Here is a 27,301-nt window from a genome sequence, read left to right as displayed (position 1 = left end):
TAATACAGGATGTCATTCTTCAAAAGTATTTACTCAAGTTGACACAGACTTAAAGAAAATGAACCTAAACCTAGACATAAGCCCGCAATGATACACTTATCAAATTCATCGAACAGTTTTTTTATTCATACAGAGAACAAAAACAATATCGACAAACACATGACCCGAAAATATAAGCCACAATAAACCCTCTGCAGAGGGCAATGATATGCAAACATCTGATAGTTCAAAATCAAGGCCCTCATATAGGCAGTGTAATAAACCCTTCCCAACAAAATATTAACCATACAATCACACTTCATTATTCTAGAGTCCAGTCTAAATGAATTCAGGGTAAGAAAAGGGTTTGTTTCTTTAAATCCTTTACATTGCATGTTCTGCTCTGCCTGTTTCTGTTTTGATAACAATTTTTTCAAAAGCCTCTTTCAACTCAAATTGTTATAGAGCATGTAAAATACATTGTTTAAGACTCAAACTTTAAATCACAGGAATTACCTTGTGCTGTTACAGTGACCGTGAAGGAACATACGGCTGTATTGCCAGAAAGATCTCTGAACTCAATCGTAACAGCTGTGGTGCCTAAGGGGAAGATACCCCCGTTGTTATGCGAAAGACTGGGAACCTCAAGTTGACCAGAATTGTCAGATGCAAATACAATTGGCCATGCAACCACACCAGATGTTGCACCAAAGCCAATTTCTTCATTGACTTGAGGAGGGCAGTTTTGAATATCTGGTGGAGTGTTGTCAACTACAACAAAATGGAAATTAGAATAGAGATTTGGAAAATGACTGGAAAAAATTCTAATGCAAATTTTCATTTGAGACAAAGTTTATATACATCTCATGACTCACTACATTTACCAGTTAGAATTATGATTGAAAAAGTCTTGTAAATGAAAGAGAGTAGAAAGATTTTAAAAAAAAGTAAGAAGAAACTACATGAGAAGTAAAGATACTACATTTGTCAAGAATTTCTTTAAAGAATCTCTAAACAAATTTAACAAGTGGAACGCCTCTGGCAGTATCGCCTGCATTACGCAATTTGATATAGCAGCAGTGCTGACTTCTAAAACAGCTATTGAATAATTATTCACAAAGAGAACACTAATATAATAATAAAATTGGATGTCCAATGACCCAAAATGACCTTAGACCAGGATCATGTGACCTTGGATGAGTGCAAAACAATCATTCATACTTGATTACCCTTATGTCTATGTTTCATGAGCTAGATCCATACACTTTCTAAGTTACATGTATAATGCCAATTCAACAAATACTCCCAACACAGCCAGAATTCACTGACCTTAAATGACCTTTGATCTTGATCATGTGATCTGAAACTTGCACATGATTTTCAGGGATACATGGTTGCTCTGTCAAAGTTGCATGTACTAGATCCATAAGACTTTTAAACTTATGATGACAATTCTATAAATACCCCAAACATGGTTAGAGTTCGTTGACCGAAACGACCTTTGACCTTGGTCTTGTCTCCTGTTCCTCAGGCAGGATCTATAGTCATACACCATTACAATTAGGTCTAAGTTTCATGAACTAGGTCAATATACTGTCTAAGTTATGATGACATTTCAAAAACTTAACCTTGGTTAAGATTTTGATATTGATTCCCCCAACATGGTCTACAAAAAATAAATGATCCTTGACCTTGGCCATGTGATCTGAAACTCGCATATGATATTCAGTAATAGAAGGTTGCTCTTATATCCAAGTTTCATGAACTAGATCCACAAATGTTTAAAGTTATGATGCCAATTCCATAAATACCCCCAAAATTGCAAAAGTTCATAACCTTAAATGACCTTTGATTTTGGTCATGTGACCTGAAACTCTGGCATAATGTTCAGGTATACTTGATTAACATTATGTCCAAGTTTCATGAACTTGGTCTATGGGTCATTCTCAGAAAAATGCACCAATTGATGGGGGGAAAATCGTAAAAATGAAGTCTACAGAATGGGTTGAAAGATGCATATTGTGAAAGTACCATGTATGAGAAAGTGGCAACAGAAAAGGGGCAAGTCGCTGTTGCGTCAATTTGAAGTACTGACCGGATTAACTCGAGCACTGTATATCAATGTTACAGAGGTTAATCGTTAGCATTGCCCACTTATGTTACTCAATTAAATCACTTTTGAAATGATTGGAATTGAAATGCACACAATTTAGTTTCAGTGTGGTATCAACAATTTTATCTCTGAAGCCAAAATGTTTGCAAGATGGAAAAATATCCAATATTGTTTTTCAGAAGCAGGATTTTACCAAATAACATATAACAAAAAGTACCATAAAAATCATTGCACATCTTTTGTTCAGTATAATGTTCATAATTTGAATGAGGCAAAAGGGATGGCATGCAAAAAAGAATGGAAGCATATATTATCCATGAATCCGTTATGCATTCTTCGTATCCAGGTTAATTTCAACGACATAAAGAAACATTCAATATTTACCATTTTCACACCACCTTTCATGAAGCAGGATTTTACGAAATAACATATAACAAAAAGTACCATAAAAATCATTGCACATCTTTCGTTCAGTATAATGTTCATAATTTGAATGAGGCAACCTTAAAATAAGTTTCATCCATAACCTGAGATCCTAAGCAATGCATGACCAATGCTGGGAATCCAAAGATAGTCTACCATTCAATTCTCTCGATGGCATTTAACTCTGTCAATCTTCGTTACGGAAGTTAAAATTAATTTACAAGTTGCAATACTTATTTTGTTAGCTTAGGAACATCCATATCAAGGTATTCGTATATAATCTTTTTTAAGATTAATGTGGAACGCATTTCTTAATCCCCCCAATGAAAAAAGTTAAAAATAGAACAGGAAACGGCCAACTGTCATTTTTATTGTCGTTCTTGGTCACAGTTAAAATGAGAAAACCGAATCACCGGGCCACAGAATTGTAGTTCATCTTAGAAGTTTCTGGCCTCAAGTAATCCTAAGCAAGATCCTAAGAAATGCATGACCTATTCTGGGAATCCCAAAATACTTTACCATCAAATCATAGAGTGGCCTTTACCCTTGTCAATCTTCATTACGGAAGTTAAATCAAGTTACAAATTGCAATATTTATTGTTAGCTTAAGAAAATCCATATTTAGGTATTCGTATTACCTTATTTTTAATAAATAAGGATAAATGTGGAGCGCATAGCTTAATTTGCCACCCCCTAAAAAAGTGAAAACATAACATGAAACGGAAACTGTAATTTTATTGTCATTCTTGTTCAAAGTTGGAATGAGAAAACCGAATAACAGGGCCACAGAATTGCAGTTCATCTTAAAAGTTTCTGGCAATAAACAAAATATAACAATCGTAGTCCCGTAACCAGGATGAGTTCTCTGGGTTGCGAGGAATCCCACCGCTTGCCAATAGCCAAAAAAGATAGAGAGAGAAAAAAAAGAAGAAAAAAAAACGTTTAAAAGGACATGGGGAAACGAATAATAATAAAGTGAAGTGAATGAAACAAGAGGTTAAAATATCAGAAATACATAAATTATCAATGGAATCTATATGATCTAATCGCGATTTTTGTTTCATTATTTTTGTTTCATTGAGATACCCAATTAAGCAGCCTGTTACAAAAATGATTTACAAAAATGATGAATAGCCAAAATGTTTGATTATCGAAATACGTATTTCATTAATAAATTCCATCAAACCTTGAGTGTTTGAATACCCCTTTCTACGTTTTCATGTAAGTAGACCTATATCAAATATTTCAGCTCTTTTCATGCGCATCCAGGCTCAAAAAATATGTTCTGAACAGATAATAATCTGAAAAAGTAAAATACTGCAAATATGATCAAAATCGAACAAGGAATAACGAAGTTATGCCATTTTAAAGATTTGCAGTATTTTAGGGGAACAGTTTGGTCTATGTATATCTTCATGAATATTAAAAGAGTTGATTGATGGTGTAGATACATGGAACCCCCACTTGTTCTTTTGTATTCTATTGCATGAAATTATTTTTTCATTCAATTTATATCCTCTTTATTTGAAAGTGTGCTTAAAATGTCTGTTTTTATATTGGAATGACACATTTTCAGCTAGCTCTTTGCACTCGCTGCGCATCAGTTCCTTAGCAAGACACCGATCCTTTTTATGATTACAAAAAGTTAATAGAATGTCCCGTTTTTGGGTTCTAAACTTCAAAAAGCGCGCGTTTTACCTTTTCAATAATTGTTTATTGGATATATATCTTGTTCTCAAATTAAAACGTCCAAAAATGATTTTTTTCAGATCAAAACATAACAAATTTACAGTCGCATCAATTAAGATACCCATCCTTGTAATTGGTTCAAACACTGTTTAGAATGTCAAGGTTTCAGTCAGAATACTAAAAAAAATCAGCTAGCACTTTGTACTCACATTAATAGTTTATTCAGATATCCTCCTGATCATTTTTACAAAAAATGCTTCGAATCTCAAGTTTTCAGCTTAGACTATACACAAGTTTTAGATCGCGCTTCGCGCTCACATATTTGATCGGTGAAATAACCCTCCTCATCATTGCTCATGAGTCATTGCAAATAGTTTTCCTTTCTATTTCCTTGTCCATGAAAGTTTTATTGTTTCTCCTTATTCCCTTTCTTTCCACCGTTTCTGCCGACTTCAGCATTAGACAAAGCCATGTCACATGTTCTGGAACTAGAATCGTACTATCAATCTCAGCGAAGTACATCAAAGAAGTGTATTAACTTCTGTCACAATAATTGTTATGGAAGTTAAAGGGGAATGAAACCTTTGGAAAAAAATAGGCTTGTGTAGAAACAGAAAAATCAAAGAATAAGAATAAAGAAAGTTTGAGAAAAATCGGACAAATAGTGAGAAAGTTATGAGCATTTGAATATTGCAATCACTAATGCTATGGTGATCCTCACTTTGGCAATGCGACAAGGATGTGTGATGTCACTGATGAACAACTTTCCCTTTGGTGGAAGTATAAAATACCCTCAAAATGTCTCTTTTTGCTTTTTCTTATGATGATACAAACTCTTTATCCATGATGTATTCTTAAAAAATATGTATTACATGCCCTCATGTAAACAGAACACATTATTTATGGATAGATGTGATAAAAGAGGCAATTCTAGTAAAATATATACCAAAGTCATGGGAGAGTTGTTCACAAGTGACATCACACATCTTTGTCGCATTGCCAATTTGCTGTCTCCATAGCATTAGTGATTGCAATATTCAATTGCTCATAACTTTCTCATTATTTGTCCGATTTTTCTCAAACTTTCGTTGATCTGTTTCTTTGATTTTTCTGTTTTCACACAAGCTATCTTGTTCCAATGGTTTTATTCTCCTTTAATGCACTTTATATTGCAAAGGAAGTTAAAATTGTTAAGTTCTAAAGAAGATGCCAATATTCCAAATTTGTATAATGAATCATTTGAAATTCCAAAAGCATTAAATATCGTATATAATTCGCAGAAAATTGTTTTCGCTGGCAATTTTCCCTCTTTACAAAGTGATGTCGAAAATAAAGTGTGTTACGGATGTTAAATCTGTTTAGTCATACATTTCATTTTGTAAGAATAGTCCTTTATTTTCGTGTAAAACAGGAAACACATATGATAATTCCCTATCAATTATTTATGATTGATTATCACTCTACTTGCAGACACATTATCATATAATATAATTCAGTTTGAAAGGGAGAAAAAACTTGTGGCAGTATTCATTACGGAGGTTAAAACAAATTTGGGACAAAGTTAAAAGTGAAATTAATCACAAAGTGATCATCAAATACTAGGATAAGCGCAGTATGTCAGATGTTTACACCACGCAGCCCTCACCAGACATCAATGTAGGTGAGAAATACAGAGTACTTATAAAAGAGAATGATAGTAAAATCTAAAACTGACCCGAGACAGTGTCTATTCTAACAAAAAGCAAAAATAAAAGGCTTTTGTAATAAAATTAGAGCTTTACAAGTCACTGGTCGCATATGCTTTGTGAAACTAGTCCATTATTGTCATTTTCTTGATAAAAATTTTGTAGAAAATGTTCAGGGTTGTGAAGCTAGCGGACATAAGATAGTCGAGACACGTTTTTTGTGAATTGTATCATTTTTTTGAGAATGACCCCTATATGCTTTCTAAGTTATGACATTTCAAAAACTTAACCTTTGTTAAGATTTCAATGTTGACAAAGCCGCCATCGGAAAAGTGGTGCCTACATACAGTCTTGCTCTGCTATGCAGGCGAAACAAAAAGAACTTTGGGGGCTCCTATAAAGATGCTGTAATGAAAACCTAATGGTTTGAAAATCTACTCTACTGTAAACCATATAATACAAACTTTTGCAAGACTGAGTAAAAATCAACATGAAAAACGATCCCAAAAGTCATTTCGTAAGAGGGTATCTGAAATTCAGACAAAAAGCAATGTGTATTCTCAAAAGTTTCAGATCTCTCTGTGATATGATATTTACATACATGTACTACATGTATACAATAAATTCTTCCTCTTCCATCAATGATTTCATGAAAAAATTGTTTGAACTGATTGTGCACTGTAGTAATGGAATAGTTGAAAAGCTAATATTCATGGCTAATTATCAACATATTAAAGTGGTAAGTCAAACATCCAACAATTGAAAACCTCTTTGTTTGATGAACTTAGGAATTAATGAAGCATACACCCATATTTAAGGTGCTTATACATGTAACAATCATTAATTAAGACCAACCAGATTACCCAAATGATATCATGAACATACCATAGTATCCTTTATGTTTTTCTTATTAAACAATTCTAATGTTATATCCCATAGTTTCGTTAAAATGAAGGCTGGTCTCAAGATAATCCTCACAAGACTTTCAAATGGCTACCAAGATGTAGTAAAATGCTTACATATCTGGAAAAGTATGGCCATCCTTACCTCCTTCACTTATACAAGGATGATTATTTTTCAGTTTTATTGGTCAGACACACTACTTTTTTATCAATTTTGGGACTTGCATAATTTTCAACCTCAGTACAAAATCCCCCACTTTTACACATACAACCGTTTTTTAAAGCCACCATGTTACAACAAACCATAGCAAATTTGGTGGATTCACAATACGGTGGACCAACTATCCCTTGCAGCGTACAGGCCGAAATTCACAATGCATCATGTGAAAAAAGTTCATATCTGTTGCATGTGCGAGTAATATAGTAAATGCATGCATGCTATTATTCAGCACTGGCCGATGCAGCTCGTCCGGATATGGTGTTTACAAAGGTCCAGGAGGTAGGAGAGAAATTTTCCTGCATTTTTTTGCAAAAATTTAGACCGTTTTAGGGAATTTCTTGCCATTATGGTTTTCATTTCAAAGCATTAGCACTGTGCGCTACCTGCACCTGCGCGCGATGTCGACCCCACAGTTTAGACTGTTTACAGCAACTGATAGATGGCGCACTACATAGTGAATCCATCGAATTGAAGTGTCAGTACTCCTACCTGAATTAATAGTGACCAAGAAACTGCAGGAAGCCTCATTGTTGCTGGTATCTCTGTAAGTGTATGTCACTGTAGTTGATCCCGTGGAGAAGAAAGTTCCAGTCTGAGGTGTTACACTGACCAGAGATACAGCAGAAAAGTCAATTGCTGTTGCAGTGCCAAAAGTAACTGTTCTACCACTCAATGGCACTTCAACGTCATATACTTCATCAGCCGGACATGTTACTTGTGGAGGTACACGATCCACTGTATTGGGTAAAACAATGCAATTTCTATAGTAAAAAAACACTACCTGGCTAACATACAGGTAAATCACTAGGATTTGAAGTGCATGCATGAATAATAATAATAACCTCATATTTACCAAGGTTAGTCACTTCATTTCCAAAAACTGTTCACCCAGCGGGTCCTGCTTAACATGATGATATTATTATTACCCAAAGTTTAGCATGCCCAAACTGATTGGGCAATCAAGGAATTTCTTCCTTCCGGGTAACCATTAACTACATCTAGGTTAAGAGTATAAAATGACAATAAATGCAAGGCCAAAGGATTTGCACTTGAAATCAAGTCTTCAAGCAATTTTGGACATGACATACACTTACAAAATGTCAAGTAACTTCCTAACTGCAATTTCGGGTGTCGGAAAAATGAGATCTCAAAAATTGCATGACACAAAAAGAGGCCATTAAGGATTTTGCATTGTAAAATTATTGGAAATACATTTTAAGGGATGGATTCCTCGGATTTCAGCCTTCCCTGTGCTTTATAGGATTAAAAGCAACTGTTAACCTCAATCGTGAAAATCAACCCTCTATACCCATTAGTGATGCTCTTATTCCTATCTAAAAAAAGGGACTATCTACAAGTATGACTTGTGTCTCACTCCTTTCATCATGACCAATTACTATTGACCACTTTTCTCATTATTACAGGCACCCCTCTTCTATTTTCTATCTCTTTTAACATTAATATTGACCCTAACATTGAATGAATAAAGTACCCTCAAAATTTATAAAGAATCGCAACACTGACCCATGGCTCTAATGTTTTTATGATTAGCAAATAACAAATAATTGACAATTTTTCTAATTCAGTATCGAAATCTGATTGTGGATTGATGATTTGCATTCCATCAGAAAAATGACCCTATAGTAAAGATTATGAACAAGTGGAATGCCTCTGGCCGTCTCACCTGCATCACGCGATTCAACATAGCAGCAGTGCTGACTTTGAAAACTACTATAACTCGCACAAGATGTTCAGTGATACTTGGTTACTCTTTATTTCCACGTTTTATGAATTAGACCAATACACTTACAGAGATAGGATGGTAATACAACAAATACCCCCAATGTGGCCAAAGTTCATTGATCTCACATGACCTTTGACCTTGATCATGTGACCTGAAACTTGCACAAGATATTCAGTGATACTTGATTACTCTTAGGTCCAAGTTTCAAAAGTCAGATCAATAAACTTGCAAAGTTATGATAGTAATTCAACAGATACCCCAATTATGGCCAAAGTTCATTGAACTTTGACCCTGGTCATGTGACCTAAAATGCGCACAGGATATTCAGTGATACTTGATTACTCTTAGGTCCAAGTTTCAAAAGTCAGATCAATAAACTTGCAAAGTTATGATAGTAATTCAACAGATACCCCAATTATGGCCAAAGTTCATTGAACTTTGACCCTGGTCATGTGACCTAAAATGCGCACAGGATGTTCAGTGATACTTGATTACTCTTATGTCCAAGTTTTATGAACTAGACTAACACACTTTCAAAGTTATGATGGTAATTCAACAAATACCCCCAATTCGGCCAAAGTTCATTGACCCTAAATGACCTTTGACCTTGATCATGTGACCTGAAACTTGCACAGGATGTTCAGTGATACTTGATTACTATTATGTCTAAGTTTCATGAATCAGATCCAAAAACTGTTAAAGTTTTGATTGTAATTCAACAGATACCCCCAAATCGGCCAAAGTTCATTGACCCTAAATGACCTTTGACCTTGGTCATGTGACGTGAAAATCATGCAGGATGTTTGGTGTTACTTGATTAACCTTATGTCCAAGTTTAATGAACTAGGTCCATATATTTTCTAAGTTATTATGACATTTCAAAAACTTAACCTCAGGTTAAGATTTTGATATTGATTCCCCCAACATGGCCTAAGTTCATTGACCCTAAATGACCTTTGACCTTGGTCATGTGACATGAAACTCTAATAGGATGTTCAGTAATACTTGATTAACCTTATGGCCAAGTTTCATGAACTAGGTCGATATACTTTCTAAGTTATGATGTCATTTCAAAAACTTAACCTCAGGTTAAGATTTGATGTTGACGCCGCCGCCACCGCCACCGCTGTCGCCGTCGGAAAAGCGGCGCCTATAGTCTCACTCTGCTGTGCAGGTGAGACAATGAAAACCCTCATCTTGCATTATGAAGAAAATAGACATTACGAATAACTGTTTACAGCAACTGATAGATGGCGCACTATATAGTGAATCCATCGAATTGAAGTGTCAGTACTCCTACCTGAATTAATAGTGACCAAGAAACTGCAGGAAGCCTGATTGTTGCTGGCATCTCTGTAAGTGTATGTCACTGTAGTTGATCCCGTGGAGAAGAAAGTTCCAGTCTGAGGTGTAACACTGACCAGAGATACAGCAGAAAAGTCAATTGCTGTTGCAGTGCCAAAAGTAACTGTTCTACCACTCAATGGCACTTCAACGTCATATACTTCATCAGCCGGACATGTTACTTGTGGAGGTACACGATCCACTGTATTGGGTAAAACAATGCAATTTCTATAGTAAAAAAATACTACCTGGCTAACATACAGGTAAATCACTAGGATTTGAAGTGCATGCATGAATAATAATAATAACCTCATATTTACCAAGGTTAGTCACTTCATTTCCAAAAACTGTTCACCCAGCGGGTCCTGCCTAACATGATGATATTATTATTAGCCAAAGTTTAGCATGCCCAAACTGATTGGGCAATCAAGTAATTTCTTCCTTCCGGGTAACCATTAACTACATCTGGGTGAAGAGTATAAAATGACAATAAATGCAAGGCCAAAGGATTTGCACTTGAAACCAAGTCTTCAAGCAATTTTGGACATGACATACACTTACAAAATGTCAAGAAACTTCCTAACTGCAATTTTGGGTGTCGAAAATGTGATCTCAAAAATTGCATGACACAAAAAGAGGCCATTAAGGATTTTGCATTGTAAAAATATTGGAAATACATTTTAAGGGATGGATTCCTCGGATTTCAGCCTTCCCTGTGCTTTATAGGATTAAAAGCAACTGTTAACCTCAATCGTGAAAATCAACCCTCTATACCCATTAGTGATGCTCTTATTCCTATCTAAAAAAGGGACTATCTACAAGTATGACTTGTGTCTCACTCCTTTCATCATGACCAATTACTATTGACCACTTTTCTCATTATTACAGGCACCCCTCTTCTATTTTCTATCTCTTTTAACATTAATATTGACCCTAACATTGAATGAATAAAGTACCCTCAAACCTTATAAAGAATTGCAACTTTGACCCATGGCTCTCAATATTTCTTATGATTAGCAAATAATAGATAAATTATTGACAATTTTTCTAATTCAGTATCAAACTCTTATTTTGGATTGATGATTTGCATTCAATCAGAAAAATAACCCTATAGTAAAGATTATGAATAAAAACCCTCATCTTGCATTATGAAGAAAAAAGACATTACGAATAACTGTTTACAGCAACTGATAGATGGCGCACTACATAGTGAATCCATCGAATTGAAGTGTCAGTACTCCTACCTGAATTAATAGTGACCAAGAAACTGCAGGAAGCCTGATTGTTGCTGGCATCTCTGTAAGTGTATGTCACTGTAGTTGATCCCGTGGAGAAGAAAGTTCCAGTCTGAGGTGTAACACTGACCAGAGATACAGTAGAAAAGTCAAATGCTGTTGCAGTGCCAAAAGTAACTGTTCTTCCACTCAATGGCACTTCAATGTCATATACTTCATCAGGCGGGCATGTTACTTGTGGAGGTACACGATCCACTGTATTAGGTAAAACAGAGCAATTTCTATAGTGAAAATAATACCTGGCTGACATAGAGGTAAATCACTAGAGAATTAATGAATAATAATAACCTCATATATTCAAAGGTTAGTCCCTTCAGTTCCAAAACTGTTCACCCTGCGGGTCCTGCTTAACATGATGACATTATTATTACCCAAAGTTTAGCATGCCCAACCTGATTGGACACTTAAGCATTCAAGGAATTTCTTCCTACCGGGTAACCATTAACTACATCTGGGTGGAGAGTAGAAAATGACAATAAGTGCAAGGTCAAAAGATTTGTACATGAATTTGTACATATCTCAAAAGTTCAATATATGTCTATGATATGATACGTATGTGCTTAATTTTTGAAAATTTTGTGATAAAAAATGTTTTAACTGATTGTGTACCATAGCAACAGGATAGTTAAAACCTTATCCATGGCCTATTATCACCATATTGAAGTGGTAAGTTAAACTACCAGTATGTGAAAACAGCTTACTTTCATAAAATTATAAAATAATAAAGCATATACCTGTATTAGCTGTTCTTATACAAGCATCTATCAGAAATTATGACCAACAAGATTGCCAAAAAGAGACTATGGACATACCAGCAATAATGTTGATTTGAAATGAGCAAGAAGCTGTATTTCCGCTTCCATCAGCATAGGTGTAGGTGACTCTTGTTGTTCCTGTGGTAAAGCTATCTCCAGGTTGATGACTTGCTTGTACAAGGCTGAAGCTTCCAGAATTATCACTGACCACGGGAGTATCAAAGGATACTTGTCTGGAAGAAGTGCCTAATTCAACTATTTCAGTAACGTCCAGAGGGCAATTTACAACAGGTGGTATGTTATCAGCTGTGAATTGAGAAGTATGAAGATTAAAGTCATACAGTTAATTGAGTAATTATGTATAATCCTTAAAATACAGAAAAATTACAATTTTAATATTTTGAAACAAAGACAAAAAACTAAAATGACAAAAAAAAACATTACAAGAACTGAATGCAACATCTTCTAATTGTATATTCAGCCTTTCCCGCCAACCAAATTATATAGTTTTTTCTGAATCTTTTAATCATGAGAATTTTTTGATAACTACAAGAACTACAATAACTACAAACAAGCACATAGAAGAATAAATTCAATCATATGAAATAATTGCAATGTTGAGTGCCCCAAGCATAGTCATTATTATCAGTCCTAAAATTTATGCACTATGCATTTTAATACAGGATGTCATTCTTCAAAAGTATTTACTCAAGTTGACACAGACTTAAAGAAAATGAACCCAAACCTAGACATAAGCCCGCAATGATACACTTATCCAAAGTTCATCGAAGTTTTTGTTATTTATACAGAGAACAAAAACAATATCGACAAACACATGACCCAAAAATATAAGCCACAATAAACCCTCTGCAGAGGGCAATGATTTGCAAACATCTGATAGTTCAAAATCAAGGCCCTCATATAGGCAGTGTAATAAACCCTTCCCAACAAAATATGAAAATACTTACCATGATTTTCTTATTTACGAGATAACTGGATATACCCATTTGATTTGCTAGTTCATTACGATTAACTTGCGTGCCGAATATAGAGTACACAATTTTTCCTGCTCGCCCGCTGCATCTCCCTATTAACGCACTATCCCAAGATCATCGCGCAATTTGGCGTCCATATCCTCTCATGAGCCTGCAAGCAAGACATGTTGTCACACAAGGCGAGGGGTAGGAGGGAGGGTTCAAATGGGTATATCCAGTTATCTCGTAAATAAGAAAATCATGGTAAGTATTTTCATAATTTACTATCAATAACTGGGATATACCCATTTGATTTGCTAGACCAACACGGATTCAACGTGAAGGGAGGCATGTCTAGACTAAGAAGTGCGTAAAAATAGGGAGATGAAGACACGAAGGCCGTTGCCTTAAGGACAGAGGAGGCAAATAAAGCCTCATGTGAAGAAGTCCTTAAGAACAAGGAAGTGAAGGAAAGAGGAGCGTCAATAGGCGGTCCTCAAGAAGTCGTAAACGACGATTCCATAGAAAGAGCCCAAGAAGAATGATACTAAGTATCATGGGCCCTCGGCCTAGTGTCAGGAGAACAACATCACCAGCTGACTAGATCGTAAGATTCGGATTTTGTTGAAAATTTCAACAAGAATCGTGATCGGAAAACTGAAGCTTTTAAGGCTCAGTAAGTGATCAATCGATCAATCTGAGAAGGCGAGATATCTCAGAAGCCTCCGCGTCGGAGAAAGCGCCCAGAATTCGATATCTGTCTCAAATGCGTGAGGGCAGAACATCTGCAGAATTCTGATAGAGGGCTGTGGCAGAACGTTTCTAGCGGTCCGAAAGGGACCTGGAACTACGGAGAGTAAGGTTTAAGAAAACCACTCGTAAGGCAGTCAAGTGTCGAGAAAGCGACTGAGTGCCATCCTGTTAATAAGAAAATGCCGCGGACCTGCTGCCTATGTAGAATAGAGCAGTCTGGTCAAAACAGCTCAACCGGGCGTGTCAGAGAAACAGCGCGGTACACATCACGACAAAACAAGTGTGATAGACCGAGTGATCGAGAGAGAACTCAGGATCCCCTTTCTCCCGTACTGATTGAAGCACCCGCCTGAGGGTGCAGCGCCCGCGGTGGAAGAGGCGACTTGGCTCAAGCCACCATCGCCGAGAGAGCCCGTAAGGCTAGGCTGCGATGGATGTCCGCTGGGCGGGGGAATTCCTAGCAGCAGCAAGCGTACGCCAGAGGGAGCTGGCGAAAAAAGTCTCTGTCATGATCTTACGTGTAAACGACAATCAAGAGATGCTCTAAACGAACAGACATCGCCAGATATGATACCTCAACAGTTACGTTCCCAACGGAATCGAATGAGGTAACAACGGCCCTGTCCTATCAAGTTAGGGACGGAAACTGGCTAAGAGTGTCGATGTCCTCGCTTGAAGAAACAAGCGAAGGAGTAAGGAGACTTGAGGAAAGTAATCACAAAAATTTCCTTCAGTCTGCGGTGAGAACCAGTTGTTTATGAAAACAGCCACAAGGCCTGGTTTCTCTGGTGATCGTAAGAGCAAGCACCGCCGGCGCCGGTTGCGGCAGCGTGGAACAGTCCGATATCGGTAAGATAAGGAGTTCCGAAAAGCTGCGGGGGGGGCGGCAAAAATGACGCCCTAAGCAGCGGGGGATGAGAATCTAAGTTTCTAAAAGAAGAACTCCAGTGAAGTAAATCACTTACATGGAGAGACTCATCCACAGTCGGCCCGAGAGAAAGCGGGTCGTAGTGATCGTGGTTAGGCAGACATAAGCATACATCCATCCACGGTTACATCATCCTCGGTCGCGCGGTGACCATGGCCACATGCATTGCATGGAAGGATGAAAGCAGCATGCGAGGCGACTCGAGTGTGCCGAGTGAAAAAGCTTCTAAATAAGAAGACGATTCGACAAACGGGCACGGTAAAAACATCGACCGTAGACCACTCCACACAAGGAGGAAAAGGCGGAGACGCCCGCAAGCTTGACCCACATAGAGGGCAGTCTATAAGATAGACTGTTAGAGCTCGACCGATGGTCTGGTGGCGTACAGTTTGGTGTAAACTCGCCGACCCGGCACGGTGGGTGTGCCCAGAAAGTAGGCATAGAAATGCCGACAGAGAATCCTGGGGCTTTAAACAAGCTTGAACGCACGTACATAGCCAACAATCTCATGAGATGTACGGCGGTTTCTTTCCTCCGAGATGATGCTTACCCGACCGGGAAAGACTCGGGGAACAGCTGTGAATGTCAACAGGAGGGATATCTAGCATATGAAAAGCTGATTCCCTCCAGGTATTCGGTGCAGGTGCTGCCGGCGGTGTCCGGGGGGACGACCGGTGATGGCAGCTCGGGCAGGGCTCGTACGAGCCGCCCGAATACGAGACAAATAGGTTAAAATAACCATAATGCACCGGGTGGTGAAGGCATAGCGATTACTAAGCACAGGAGAACTTTTAATCGCCGTGACATTCAGATCCGATGTACATACTCATAAGCTCGGAGAGCTACGAGATAGTGAGACATACCGCTGAGCGGTGATGGTGCTCATATCGGAGTCGCCCTCTCTACAGCGGCGATCGCTGGAGGACGGGTGTCTGTACTAGCCCTGACTCTAACCTTACAAGAGTAGGAGCTAAGTAAGACAGGGCACCCTTACTTTCGAATAGAAAGTGAGGTTCAGGCCAGAAACCGACGGTCCCGTCGCCTGGGCGGACGGTCCGCGGGCGTGATAGGTTGCCCTCTCAAAAGCAGCCAAACATTCTCACGAGAGAAGTGCGGCATGCGGTAAGAGATTCTTACCTCCAATCTACAGGCCCGCTTAGGGGGTAGAATGGAGAGAGTTACCGCTGAAAGAGCCGTCGCCGTACGTGAGCTTGACGTAGAGGGCGAATTCGGGAGTACCTGCATAATAAGGGGGGATACCCATGCAGGTAAAACTCGCCGATGGCTCCCCGGAGTGCGGGTTGGCGAGAGAAATCTCAATCCGCCCAATACCCGACACCGGCAATAAGACCGCGGCGGTCTTATAATGACGGAGAACACGAGGGTAAGAACCCGTAATGCTCGGGGACGCATAGATGCAACCTGAATGGATGCAACGTCCAGCCGTCGGTCACCGAGAGCTTGCCGACATGTTGATGCTTGAAAGCCGTGTGTCGGAAGCACCTGCATAGAAACGGGGGTCACCGTGTAGGTGAACAGCGTTTCAATAAATGCCCGGTGTGAGAGGACAGGTGATTGCTTGAACCGCACAGTGCTTAGCAAGGCGGCTGAAGCTGATATGAAGCGTGGGTGAATTACCCGCACTGCTCATGGGAGTATGAAACAACATGAGAGTTGCGACGCCTGACCCACAATTATCGGGAGACTGGTGACATAATGGAGGGCGATGCCCGTATGTCGATAACACCTGTGTATTAGCAGGGATTTCCCTTGCAGGTGCGTGAGCCGGCGAATCATGATATCGCCGGTGACTCTCCGAGGTACAAGATGGCGAATGTCTGCTTAACCTGCCCGGTGCTCGACACGGCGGTTTTAGCTGACAGGGAGCATGAGGATAAAGATCCGTGATGCTCGAGGGCGTTCTGTTGTAACATAAAGTTACGACGCCTGGCCATCGGTACAAGAATCAGAAAGAAAGGTCTGCCCGCAAAGCGGGATTAGCGACCTAGAATTTCTTCTTCCTCTTCTGTGCGGCCCCCGCCGGGGGGCAGAAGAGGTTACAATTATCGGGAGTCTGGCGACATAATGGCGGGCGACGCCCGTATGTCGATAACACCTGTGTATTAGCGGGGATTTTCCTTGCAGGTGCGTGAGCCAGCGAATCATGATATTGCCGGTGACTCTCCGAGGTGCGAGATGGCGATTGTCTGCTTGACCTGCCCGGTGCTCGACACGGCGGTTTTAGCTGACAGGGAGCATGAGGATAAAGATCCGTGGTGCTCGAGGGCGTTCTGTTGTAACATGAAGTTACGACGCCTGGCCATCGGTACAAGAATCAGAAAGAAAGGTCTGTCCGCACAGCGGGGTTAGCGACCTAGAATTTCTTCTTCTTCTTCCTCTTCTGTGCGGCCCCCGCCGGGGGGCAGAAGAGGGTACAATGATCGGGAGTCTGGTGACATAATGGCGGGCGACGCCCGTATGTCGATAACACCTGTGTATTAGCGGGGATTTCCCTTGCAGGTGCGTGAGCCGGCGAATCATGATATTGCCGGTGACTCTCCGAGGTGTGAAATGGCGGCTGTCTGCTTGACCTGCCCGGTGCTCGACACGGCGGTTTTAGCTGACAGGGAGTATGAGGATAAAGATCCGTGATACTCGAGGGCGTTCTGTTGTAACATGAAGTTACGACGCCTGGCCATTTTGTTCGAGGGCCGGCGGTTCGTGAGAATCGCTAGAGGCACCTCGGTGTGTTGGATGGCCGGTGTCTGCTTGATCCGCTCGGTTGGTAGTACCGTCGGCTGAAGCAGGCAAGCCTGGGGGTAAGAACCCGCAGTGCTGACAGGCACTCTGGAGTAGCTTCAGAAGCTGAGAGACCCGTGCTCTCCCCCCCGGACTTTAGGTGACCCGATGGCCGGTGGGTCTGACAGCCCTAGAGGAGTCGTCGCTTTTTGTACTAGTGCAACACTCCCCGAAAAGGTTCAGGTTCCGGGACGGAAGCCTTGGCCATCACCGTGCGGGCACGTGGTCGCAAATCCACGGTTCCACCCTTATTAAGCGGGGCACGTGAATGCGCGTCCACGGTTCCACCCCTTTGAGAGCCCACGGGGCTCTGACTCTGTTCTCGCTATCTATACTACCTGAGGTGGGGAATAAGACCCCGGTGTTGGACCCCGAAACAGCAGTCGCCTGAGGCTCTTCAGGTAGAGAGTCCGAAAGGCTCATTATTGCCGTAGGGTGATCTAGTAGTAAGATAAAAAACAGAGAAGAAACAAGGGGGTAGGGGGGTAACAAACCCCAACCCAGAAGTCAAAAGACCTCAAAAAGCGGACTTTTGAGAGTCAAAATCAAAACTCACAAGGATGATACAAAGTAAAATCCTAGAACAAAGGAAACAGTAATAATTAAGGAATTATTATGAGACACTGTCCCTGAAGTCCGTTAGAAAATTAATTAATTAATTAATTATTTGATTTCCACAACAAGAAGCTGCTTCCGCTAAAATTCTGAAAAGAAGGAGGGAAGCACCTAAAAAGAAGAAAACACAAAGTTTTTTTTTTTTTTGTGTCCACCTGTTCAAAAGAAAAAATAATTTTTCTTGAGGTGAGGATCAGCTAAGAAAAAAAAGGAAACAAGATTCCCTTTCTTTTTTTCTTTTTTTTAAACAAGAAGTTTAAGAAAAAAAATTATAAGTCCGGAGACCGGCAGCTGATCTGAAAAAGAAAAGGGGAATAACAAAAATAGCTTTCATGAGAAGGAAGGCCGAGCCAAAGGCGACGAACGCTGACATGAGACGGCTTCCTAAAAAAAATTCTAAGTATTCTTGTGAAAGGAAAGAAAAAAAAATTTTAAGACAAGGTCAGAAATTTTTTTTTTATTTTTTTTTAATTAATCGAATAATTAGTTAATTAATTAATTAACTAATTAATTCAATTAATAAACACAAGAACAAAGGATTGATTGAAACAAAAGAACAATCAACTAACTCGAAACAAGAGACAAAGAACTTGAAACGAGGCTGAAATACGACGCTCCTGACGTCCTACAGAACCTATCTGTGGAGAAATAATTCAATTAAATTCACGTCGAGAGTCGTATAAACGAAGAAGTCAGTGAATAAAAAGAATTAAAGGAATTAAAAAGGAGCGAAGTCAACGCCCGCGACACGCAGGAAGGCGCGGAGCTATGGGGCGGAGAAGTGAAGACAACCTGCCTGTTGAGAAACGTATCTTAAAAAAAAAAACTCACGAAGAGGAACAAGAAACGTGAAATAAATATCACGGAAGCTCCGCGCGACGGGATAATCTTACAACAATCTTAGATGAGAGAAATAAGATTAAAAAGAGGGAAGAATGCACAATAAAAGTATCCAAATGGAAAACAGAATTGCAATTTTGAGAGTGTACTTAGCTTTGCGACTGAACTCGACCGCAGGCGAAAGTAAAAGAGGATATGGACGCCAAATTGCGCGATGATCTTGGGATAGTGCGTTAATAGGGAGATGCAGCGCGCGCGCAGGAAAAATTGTGTACTCTATATTCGGCACGCAAGTTAATCGTAATGAACTAGCAAATCAAATGGGTATATCCCAGTTATTGATAGTAAATTATTAACCATACAATCACACTTCATTATTCTAGAGTCCAGTCTAAATGAATTCAGGGTAAGAAAAGGGTTTGTTTCTTTAAATCCTTTACATTGCATGTTCTGCTCTGCCTGTTTCTGTTTTGATAACAATTTTTTCAAAAACCTCTTTCAACTCAAATTGTTATAGAGCATGTAAAAATACATTGTTTAAGACTCAAACTTTAAATCACAGGAATTACCTTGTGCTGTTACAGTGACCGTGAAGGAACATACGGCTGTATTGCCAGAAAGATCTCTGAACTCAATCGTAACAGCTGTGGTGCCTAAGGGGAAGATACCCCCGTTGTTATGCGAAAGACTTGGAACCTCAAGTTGACCAGAATTGTCAGATGCAAATACAATTGGCCATGCAACCACACCAGATGTTGCACCAAAGCCAATTTCTTCATTTACTTGAGGAGGGCAGTTTTGAATATCTGGTGGAGTGCTGTCAACTACAACAAAATGGAAATTAGAATAGAGATTTGGAAAATGACTGGAAAAAATTCTAATGCAAATTTTCATTTGAGACAAAGTTTATATACATCTCATGACTCACTACATTTACCAGTTAGAATTATGATTGAAAAAGTCTTGTAAATGAAAGAAAGTAGAAAGATTAAAAAAAAAAGTAAGAAGAAACTACATGAGAAGTAAAGATACTACATTTGTCAAGAATTTCTTTAAAGAATCTCTAAACAAATTTAACAAGTGGAACGCCTCTGGCAGTATCGCCTGCATTACGCAATTTGATATAGCAGCAGTGCTGACTTCTAAAACAGCTATTGAATAATTATTCACAAAGAGAACACTAATATAATAATAAAATTGGATGTCCAATGACCCAAAATGACCTTAGACCAGGATCATGTGACCTTGGACGAGTGCAAAACAATCATTCATACTTGATTACCCTTATGTCTATGTTTCATGAGCTAGATCCATACACTTTCTAAGGTACATGTATAATGCCAATTCAACAAATACTCCCAACACAGCCAGAATTCACTGACCTTAAATGACCTTTGATCTTGATCATGTGATCTGAAACTTGCACATGATTTTCACGGATAAAGTTGCATGTACTAGATCCATAAGACTTTTAAACTTATGATGACAATTCTATAAATACCCCAAACATGGTTAGAATTCGTTGACCGAAACGACCTTTGACCTTGGTCTTGTCTCCTGTTCCTCAGGCAGGATCTATAGTCATACACCATTACAATTAGGTCTAAGTTTCATGAACTAGGTCAATATACTGTCTAAGTTATGATGACATTTTAAAAACTTAACCTTGGTTAAGATTTTGATATTGATTCCCCCAACATGGTCTACAAAAAATAAATGATCCTTGACCTTGGCCATGTGATCTGAAACTCGCATATGATATTCAGTAATAGAAGGTTGCTCTTATATCCAAGTTTCATGAACTAGATCCACAAATGTTTAAAGTTATGATGCCAATTCCATAAATACCCCCAAAATTGCAAAAGTTCATAACCTTAAATGACCTTTGATTTTGGTCATGTGACCTGAAACTCTGGCATAATGTTCAGGTATACTTGATTAACATTATGTCCAAGTTTCATGAACTTGGTCTATGGGTCATTCTCAGAAAAATGCACCAATTGATGGGGGGAAAATCGTAAAAATGAAGTCTACAGAATGGGTTGAAAGATGCATATTGTGAAAGTACCATGTATGAGAAAGTGGCAACAGAAAAGGGGCAAGTCGCTGTTGCGTCAATTTGAAGTACTGACCGGATTAACTCGAGCACTGTATATCAATGTTACAGAGGTTAATTGTTAGCATTGCCCACTTATGTTACTCAATTAAATCACTTTTGAAATGATTGGAATTGAAATGCACACAATTTAGTTTCAGTATGGTATCAACAATTTTATCTCTGAAGCCAAAATGTTTGCAAGATGGAAAAAATATCCAATATTGTTTTTCAGAAGCAGGATTTTACCAAATAATATATAACAAAAAGTACCATAAAATCATTGCACATCTTTTGTTCAGTATAATGTTCATAATTTGAATGAGGCAACCTTAAAATAAGTTTCATCCATAACCTGAGATCCTAAGCAATGCATGACCAATGCTGGGAATCCAAAGATAGTCTACCATTAGATTCTCACGATGGCATTTAACTCTGTCAATCTTCGTTACGGAAGTTAAAATTAATTTACAAGTTGCAATACTTATTTTGTTAGCTTAGGAACATCCATATCAAGGTATTCGTATAACATTTTTTTAAAGATTAATGTGGAACGCATTTCTTAATCCCCCCAATGAAAAAAGTTAAAAATAGAACAGGAAACGGCCAACTGTCATTTTTATTGTCGTTCTTGGTCACAGTTAAAATGAGAAAACCGAATAACCAGGCCACAGAATTGTAGTTCATCTTAGAAGTTTCTGGCCTCAAGTAATCCTAAGCAAGATCCTAAGAAATGCATGACCAATTCTGGGAATCCCAAGATACTTTACCATCAAATCATCAAGTGGCCTTTACCCTTGTCAATCTTCATTACGGAAGTTAAATCAAGTTACAAATTGCAATATTTATTGTTAGCTTAAGAAAATCCATATTTAGGTATTTGTATTACCTTATTTTTAATAAATAAAGATAAATGTGGAGCGCATAGCTTAATTTGCCACCCCCTAAAAAAGTGAAAACATAACATGAAACGGAAACTGTAATTTTATTGTCGTTCTTGTTCAAAGTTGGAATGAGAAAACCGAATAACAGGGCCACAGAATTGCAGTTCATCTTAAAAGTTTCTGGCAATAAACAAAATATAACAATCGTAGTCCCATAACCAGGATGAGTTCTCTGGGTTGCGAGGAATCCCACCGCTTGCCAATAGCCAAAAAAGATAGAGAGAGAAAAAAAAGAAGAAAAAAAAACGTTTAAAAGGACATGGGGAAACGAATAATAATAAAGTGAAGTGAATGAAACAAGAGGTTAAAATATCAGAAATACATAAATTATCAATGGAATCTATATGATCTAATCGCGATTTTTGTTTCATTATTTTTGTTTCATTGAGATACCCAATTAAGCAGCCTGTTACAAAAATGATTTACAAAAATGATGAATAGCCAAAATGTTTGATTATCGAAATACGTATTTCATTAATAAATTCCATCAAACCTTGAGTGTTTGAATACCCCTTTCTACGTTTTCATGTAAGTAGACCTATATCAAATATTTCATCTCTTTTCATGCGCATCCAGGCTCAAAAAATATGTTCTGAACAGATAATAATCTGAAAAAGTAAAATACTGCAAATATGATCAAAATCGAACAAGGAATAACGAAGTTATGCCATTTTAAAGATTTGCAGTATTTTAGGGGAACAGTTTGGTCTATGCATATCTTCATGAATATTAAAAGAGTTGATTGATGGTGTAACCCCCACTTGTTCTTTTGTATTCTATTGCATGAAATTATTTTTTTATTCAATTTATATCCTCTTTATTTGAAAGCGTGCTTAAAATGTCTGTTTTTATATTGGAATGACACATTTTCAGCTAGCTCTTTGCACTCGCTGCGCATCAGTTCCTTAGCAAGACACCGATCCTTTTTATGATTACAAAAAGTTAATAGAATGTCCCGTTTTGGGTTCTAAACTTCAAAAAGCGCGCGTTTTACCTTTTCAATAATTGTTTATTGGATATATATATCTTGTTCTCAAATTAAAACGTCCAAAAATGATTGTTTTCAGATCAAAACATAACAAATTTACAGTCGCATCAATTAAGATACCCATCCTTGTAATTGGTTCAAACACTGTTTAGAATGTCAAGGTTTCAGTCAGAATACTAAAAAAATCAGCTAGCACTTTGTACCCACATTAATAGTTTATTCAGATATCCTCCTGATCATTTTTACAAAAAATGCTTCGAATCTCAAGTTTTCAGCTTAGACTATACACAAGTTTTAGCTCGCGCTTCGCGCTCACATATTTGATCGATGAAATAACCCTCCTCATCATTGCTCATGAGTCATTGCAAATAGTTTTCCTTTCTATTTCCTTGTCCATGAAAGTTTTATTGTTTCTCCTTATTCCCTTTCTTTCCACCGTTTCTGCCGACTTCAGCATTAGACAAAGCCATGTCACATGTTCTGGAACTAGAATCGTACTATCAATCTCAGCGAAGTACATCAAAGAAGTGTATTAACTTCTGTCACAATAATTGTTACGGAAGTTAAAGGGGAATGAAACCTTTGGAACAAATAGGCTTGTGTAGAAACAGAAAAATCAAAGAATAAGAATAAAGAAAGTTTGAGAAAAATCGGACAAATAGTGAGAAAGTTATGAGCATTTGAATATTGCAATCACTAATGCTATGGTGATCCTCACTTTGGCAATGCGACAAGGATGTGTGATGTCACTGATGAACAACTTTCCCTTTGGTGGACTATAAAATACCCTCAAAATGTCTCTTTTTGCTTTTTCTTATGATGATACAAACTCTTTACCCATGATGTATTCTTAAAAAATATGTATTACATGCCCTCATGTAAACAGAACACATTATTTATGGATAGATGTGATAAAAGAGGCAATTCTAGTAAAATATATACCAAAGTCATGGGAGAGTTGTTCACAAGTGACATCACACATCTTTGTCGCATTGCCAATTTGCTATCTCCATAGCATTAGTGATTGCAATATTCAAATGCTCATAACTTTCTCATTATTTGTCCGATTTTTCTCAAACTTTCGTTGATCTGTTTCTTTGATTTTTCTGTTTTCACACAAGCTATCTTGTTCCAATGGTTTTATTCTCCTTTAATGCACTTTATATTGCAAAGGAAGTTAAAATTGTTAAGTTCTAAAGAAGATGCCAATATTCCAAATTTGTATAATGAATCATTTAAAATTCCAAAAGCATTAAATATCGTATATAATTTGCGGGAAATTGTTTTCGCTGGCAATTTTCCCTCTTTACAAAGTGATGTCGAAAATAAGGTGTGTAATAATAATTTTACAAGGATGAATACCTATCATTTTAATGGGTAAGTAGGTGGAGGGTACCTTATATGATTTATATCTCTATGATCCGGAGTGATTCGATAAAGCACAAATTTGTAGCATATTCAAGAAAAAATGTTGCGGAAGTTAATGCATAACAGAAATTAATGTCTTTATGCTTTAAGGTCCAACGTGGTCCTTTTGTAGCAGCCCTAACTTTGCAAACTGTATTTATTATGAAAGGTGTCTCTTATTCTATACAATACTGAATTCTCAACAGAACTGCTAAAGTGCATATAAGGTGCGTTACGGATGTTAAATCTGTTTAGTCATACATTTCATTTTGTAAGAATAGTCCTTTATTTTTGTGTAAAACAGGAAACACATATGATAATTCCCTATCAATTATTTATTATTGATTATCACTCTACTTGCAGACATATTATCATATAATATAATTCAGTTTGAAAGGGAGAAAAAACTTGTGGCAGTATTCATTACGGAGGTTAAAACAAATTTGGGACAAAGTTAAAAGTGAAATTAATCACAAAGTGATCATCAAATACTAGGATAAGCGCAGTATGTCAGACGTTTACACCATGCTGCCCTCACCAGACATCAATGTAGGTGAGAAATACAGAGTACTTATAAAAGAGAATGATAGTAAAATCTAAAACTGACCCGAGACAGTGTCTATTCTAACAAAAAGCAAAAATAAAAGGCTTTTGTAATAAAATTAGAGCTTTACAAGTCACTGGTCGCATATGCTTTGTGAAACTAGTCTATTATTGTCATTTTCTTGATAAAAATTTTGTAGAAAATGTTCAGGGTTGTGAAGCTAGCGGACATAAGATAGTCGAGACACATTTTTTGTGAATTGTATCATTTTTTTGAGAATGACCCCTATATGCTTTCTAAGTTATGATGACATTTCAAAAACTTAACCTTTGTTAAGATTTCAATGTTGACAAAGCCGCCATCGGAAAAGTGGTGCCTACATACAGTCTTGCTCTGCTATGCAGGCGAAACAAAAAGAACTTTGGGGGCTCCTATAAAGATGCTGTAATGAAAACCTAATGGTTTGAAAATCTACTCTACTGTAAACCATATAATACAAACTTTTGCAAGACTGAGTAAAAATCAACATGAAAAACGATCCCAAAAGTCATTTCGTAAGAGGGTATCTGAAATTCAGACAAAAAGCGATGTGTATTCTCAACAGTTTCAGATCTGTCTGTGATATGATACTTACATACATGTACTACATGTATACAATAAATTCTTCCTCTTCCATCAATGATTTCATGAAAAAATTCTTTGAACTGATTGTGCACTGTAGTAATGGAAAAGTTGAAAAGCTAATATTCATGTCTGATTATCAAAATATTAAAGTGGTAAGTCAAACATCCAACAATTGAAAACCTCTTTGTTTGATGAACTTAGGAATTAATGAAGCATACACCCATATTTAAGGTGCTTATACATGTAACAATCATTAATTAAGACCAACCAGATTACCCAAATGATATCATGAACATACCATAGTATCCTTTATGTTTTTCTTATTAAACAATTCTAATGTTATATCCCATAGTTTCGTTAAAATGAAGGCTGGTCTCAAGATAATCCTCACAAGACTTTCAAATGGCTACCAAGATGTAGTAAAATGCTTACATATCTGGAAAAGTATGGCCATCCTTACCTCCTTCACTTATACAAGGATGATTATTTTTCATTTTTATTGGTCAGACACACTACTTTTTTATCAATTTTGGGACTTGATAAATTTTCAACCTCAGTACAAAATCCCCCACTTTTACACATACAACCGTTTTTTAAAGCCACCATGTTACAACAAACCATAGCAAATTTGGTGGATTCACAATACGGTGGACCAACTATCCCTTGCAGCGTACAGGCCGAAATTCACAATGCATCATGTGAAACAAGTTGATATCTGTTGCACGTGCGAGTAATAAAGTAAATGCATGCATGCTATTATTCAGCACTGGCCGATGCAGCTCGTCCGGATATGGTGTTTACAAAGGTCCAGGAGGTAGGAGAGAAATTTTCCTGCATTTTTATGCAAAAGTTTAGACCGTTTTAGGGAATTTCTTGCCATTATGGTTTTCATTTCAAAGCATTAGCACTGTGCGCTACCTGCACCTGCGCGCGATGTCGACCCCACAGTTTAGACTGTTTACAGCAACTGATAGATGGCGCACTACATAGTGAATCCATCGAATTGAAGTGTCAGTACTCCTACCTGAATTAATAGTGACCAAGAAACTGCAGGAAGCCTCATTGTTGCTGGTATCTCTGTAAGTGTATGTCACTGTAGTTGATCCCGTGGAGAAGAAAGTTCCAGTCTGAGGTGTAACACTGACCAGAGATACAGCAGAAAAGTCAATTGCTGTTGCAGTGCCAAAAGTAACTGTTCTACCACTCAATGGCACTTCAACGTCATATACTTCATCAGCCGGACATGTTACTTGTGGAGGTACACGATCCACTGTATTGGGTAAAACAATGCAATTTCTATAGTAAAAAAATACTACCTGGCTAACATACAGGTAAATCACTAGGATTTGAAGTGCATGCATGAATAATAATAACCTCATATTTACCAAGGTTAGTCACTTCATTTCCAAAAACTGTTCACCCAGCGGGTCCTGCTTAACATGATGATATTATTATTACCCAAAGTTTAGCATGCCCAAACTGATTGGGCAATCAAGGAATTTCTTCCTTCCGGGTAACCATTAACTACATCTGGGTGAAGAGTATAAAATGACAATAAATGCAAGGCCAAAGGATTTGCACTTGAAATCAAGTCTTCAAGCAATTTTGGACATGACATACACTTTCAAAATGTTAAGTAAC

General features: G+C 37.9%; 1 protein-coding gene across 1 annotated transcript in view; it reads right to left on the bottom strand.

Annotated features, from left to right (window-relative positions):
- LOC121409703 (mucin-17-like) overlaps positions 1-27,301 on the bottom strand; it is a 172,253-nt gene that overhangs the window by 127,557 nt on the left and 17,395 nt on the right. Inside the window, exons 10-14 of the mRNA XM_041601610.1 lie at positions 26,685-26,930; positions 11,344-11,589; positions 10,056-10,301; positions 7,501-7,746; positions 496-750 (exon numbers count right to left, since the gene is read on the bottom strand). Coding sequence (XP_041457544.1) covers positions 496-750; positions 7,501-7,746; positions 10,056-10,301; positions 11,344-11,589; positions 26,685-26,930 — 1,239 coding nt within the window. The remainder of the gene's footprint in view (positions 1-495; positions 751-7,500; positions 7,747-10,055; positions 10,302-11,343; positions 11,590-26,684; positions 26,931-27,301) is intronic.

This window comes from Lytechinus variegatus, chromosome 2 (assembly GCF_018143015.1).
Source record: "Lytechinus variegatus isolate NC3 chromosome 2, Lvar_3.0, whole genome shotgun sequence".
In the NCBI taxonomy this organism is placed as follows: domain Eukaryota; kingdom Metazoa; phylum Echinodermata; class Echinoidea; order Temnopleuroida; family Toxopneustidae; genus Lytechinus; species Lytechinus variegatus.
This window is presented reverse-complemented; position numbering and strand designations above follow the sequence as displayed.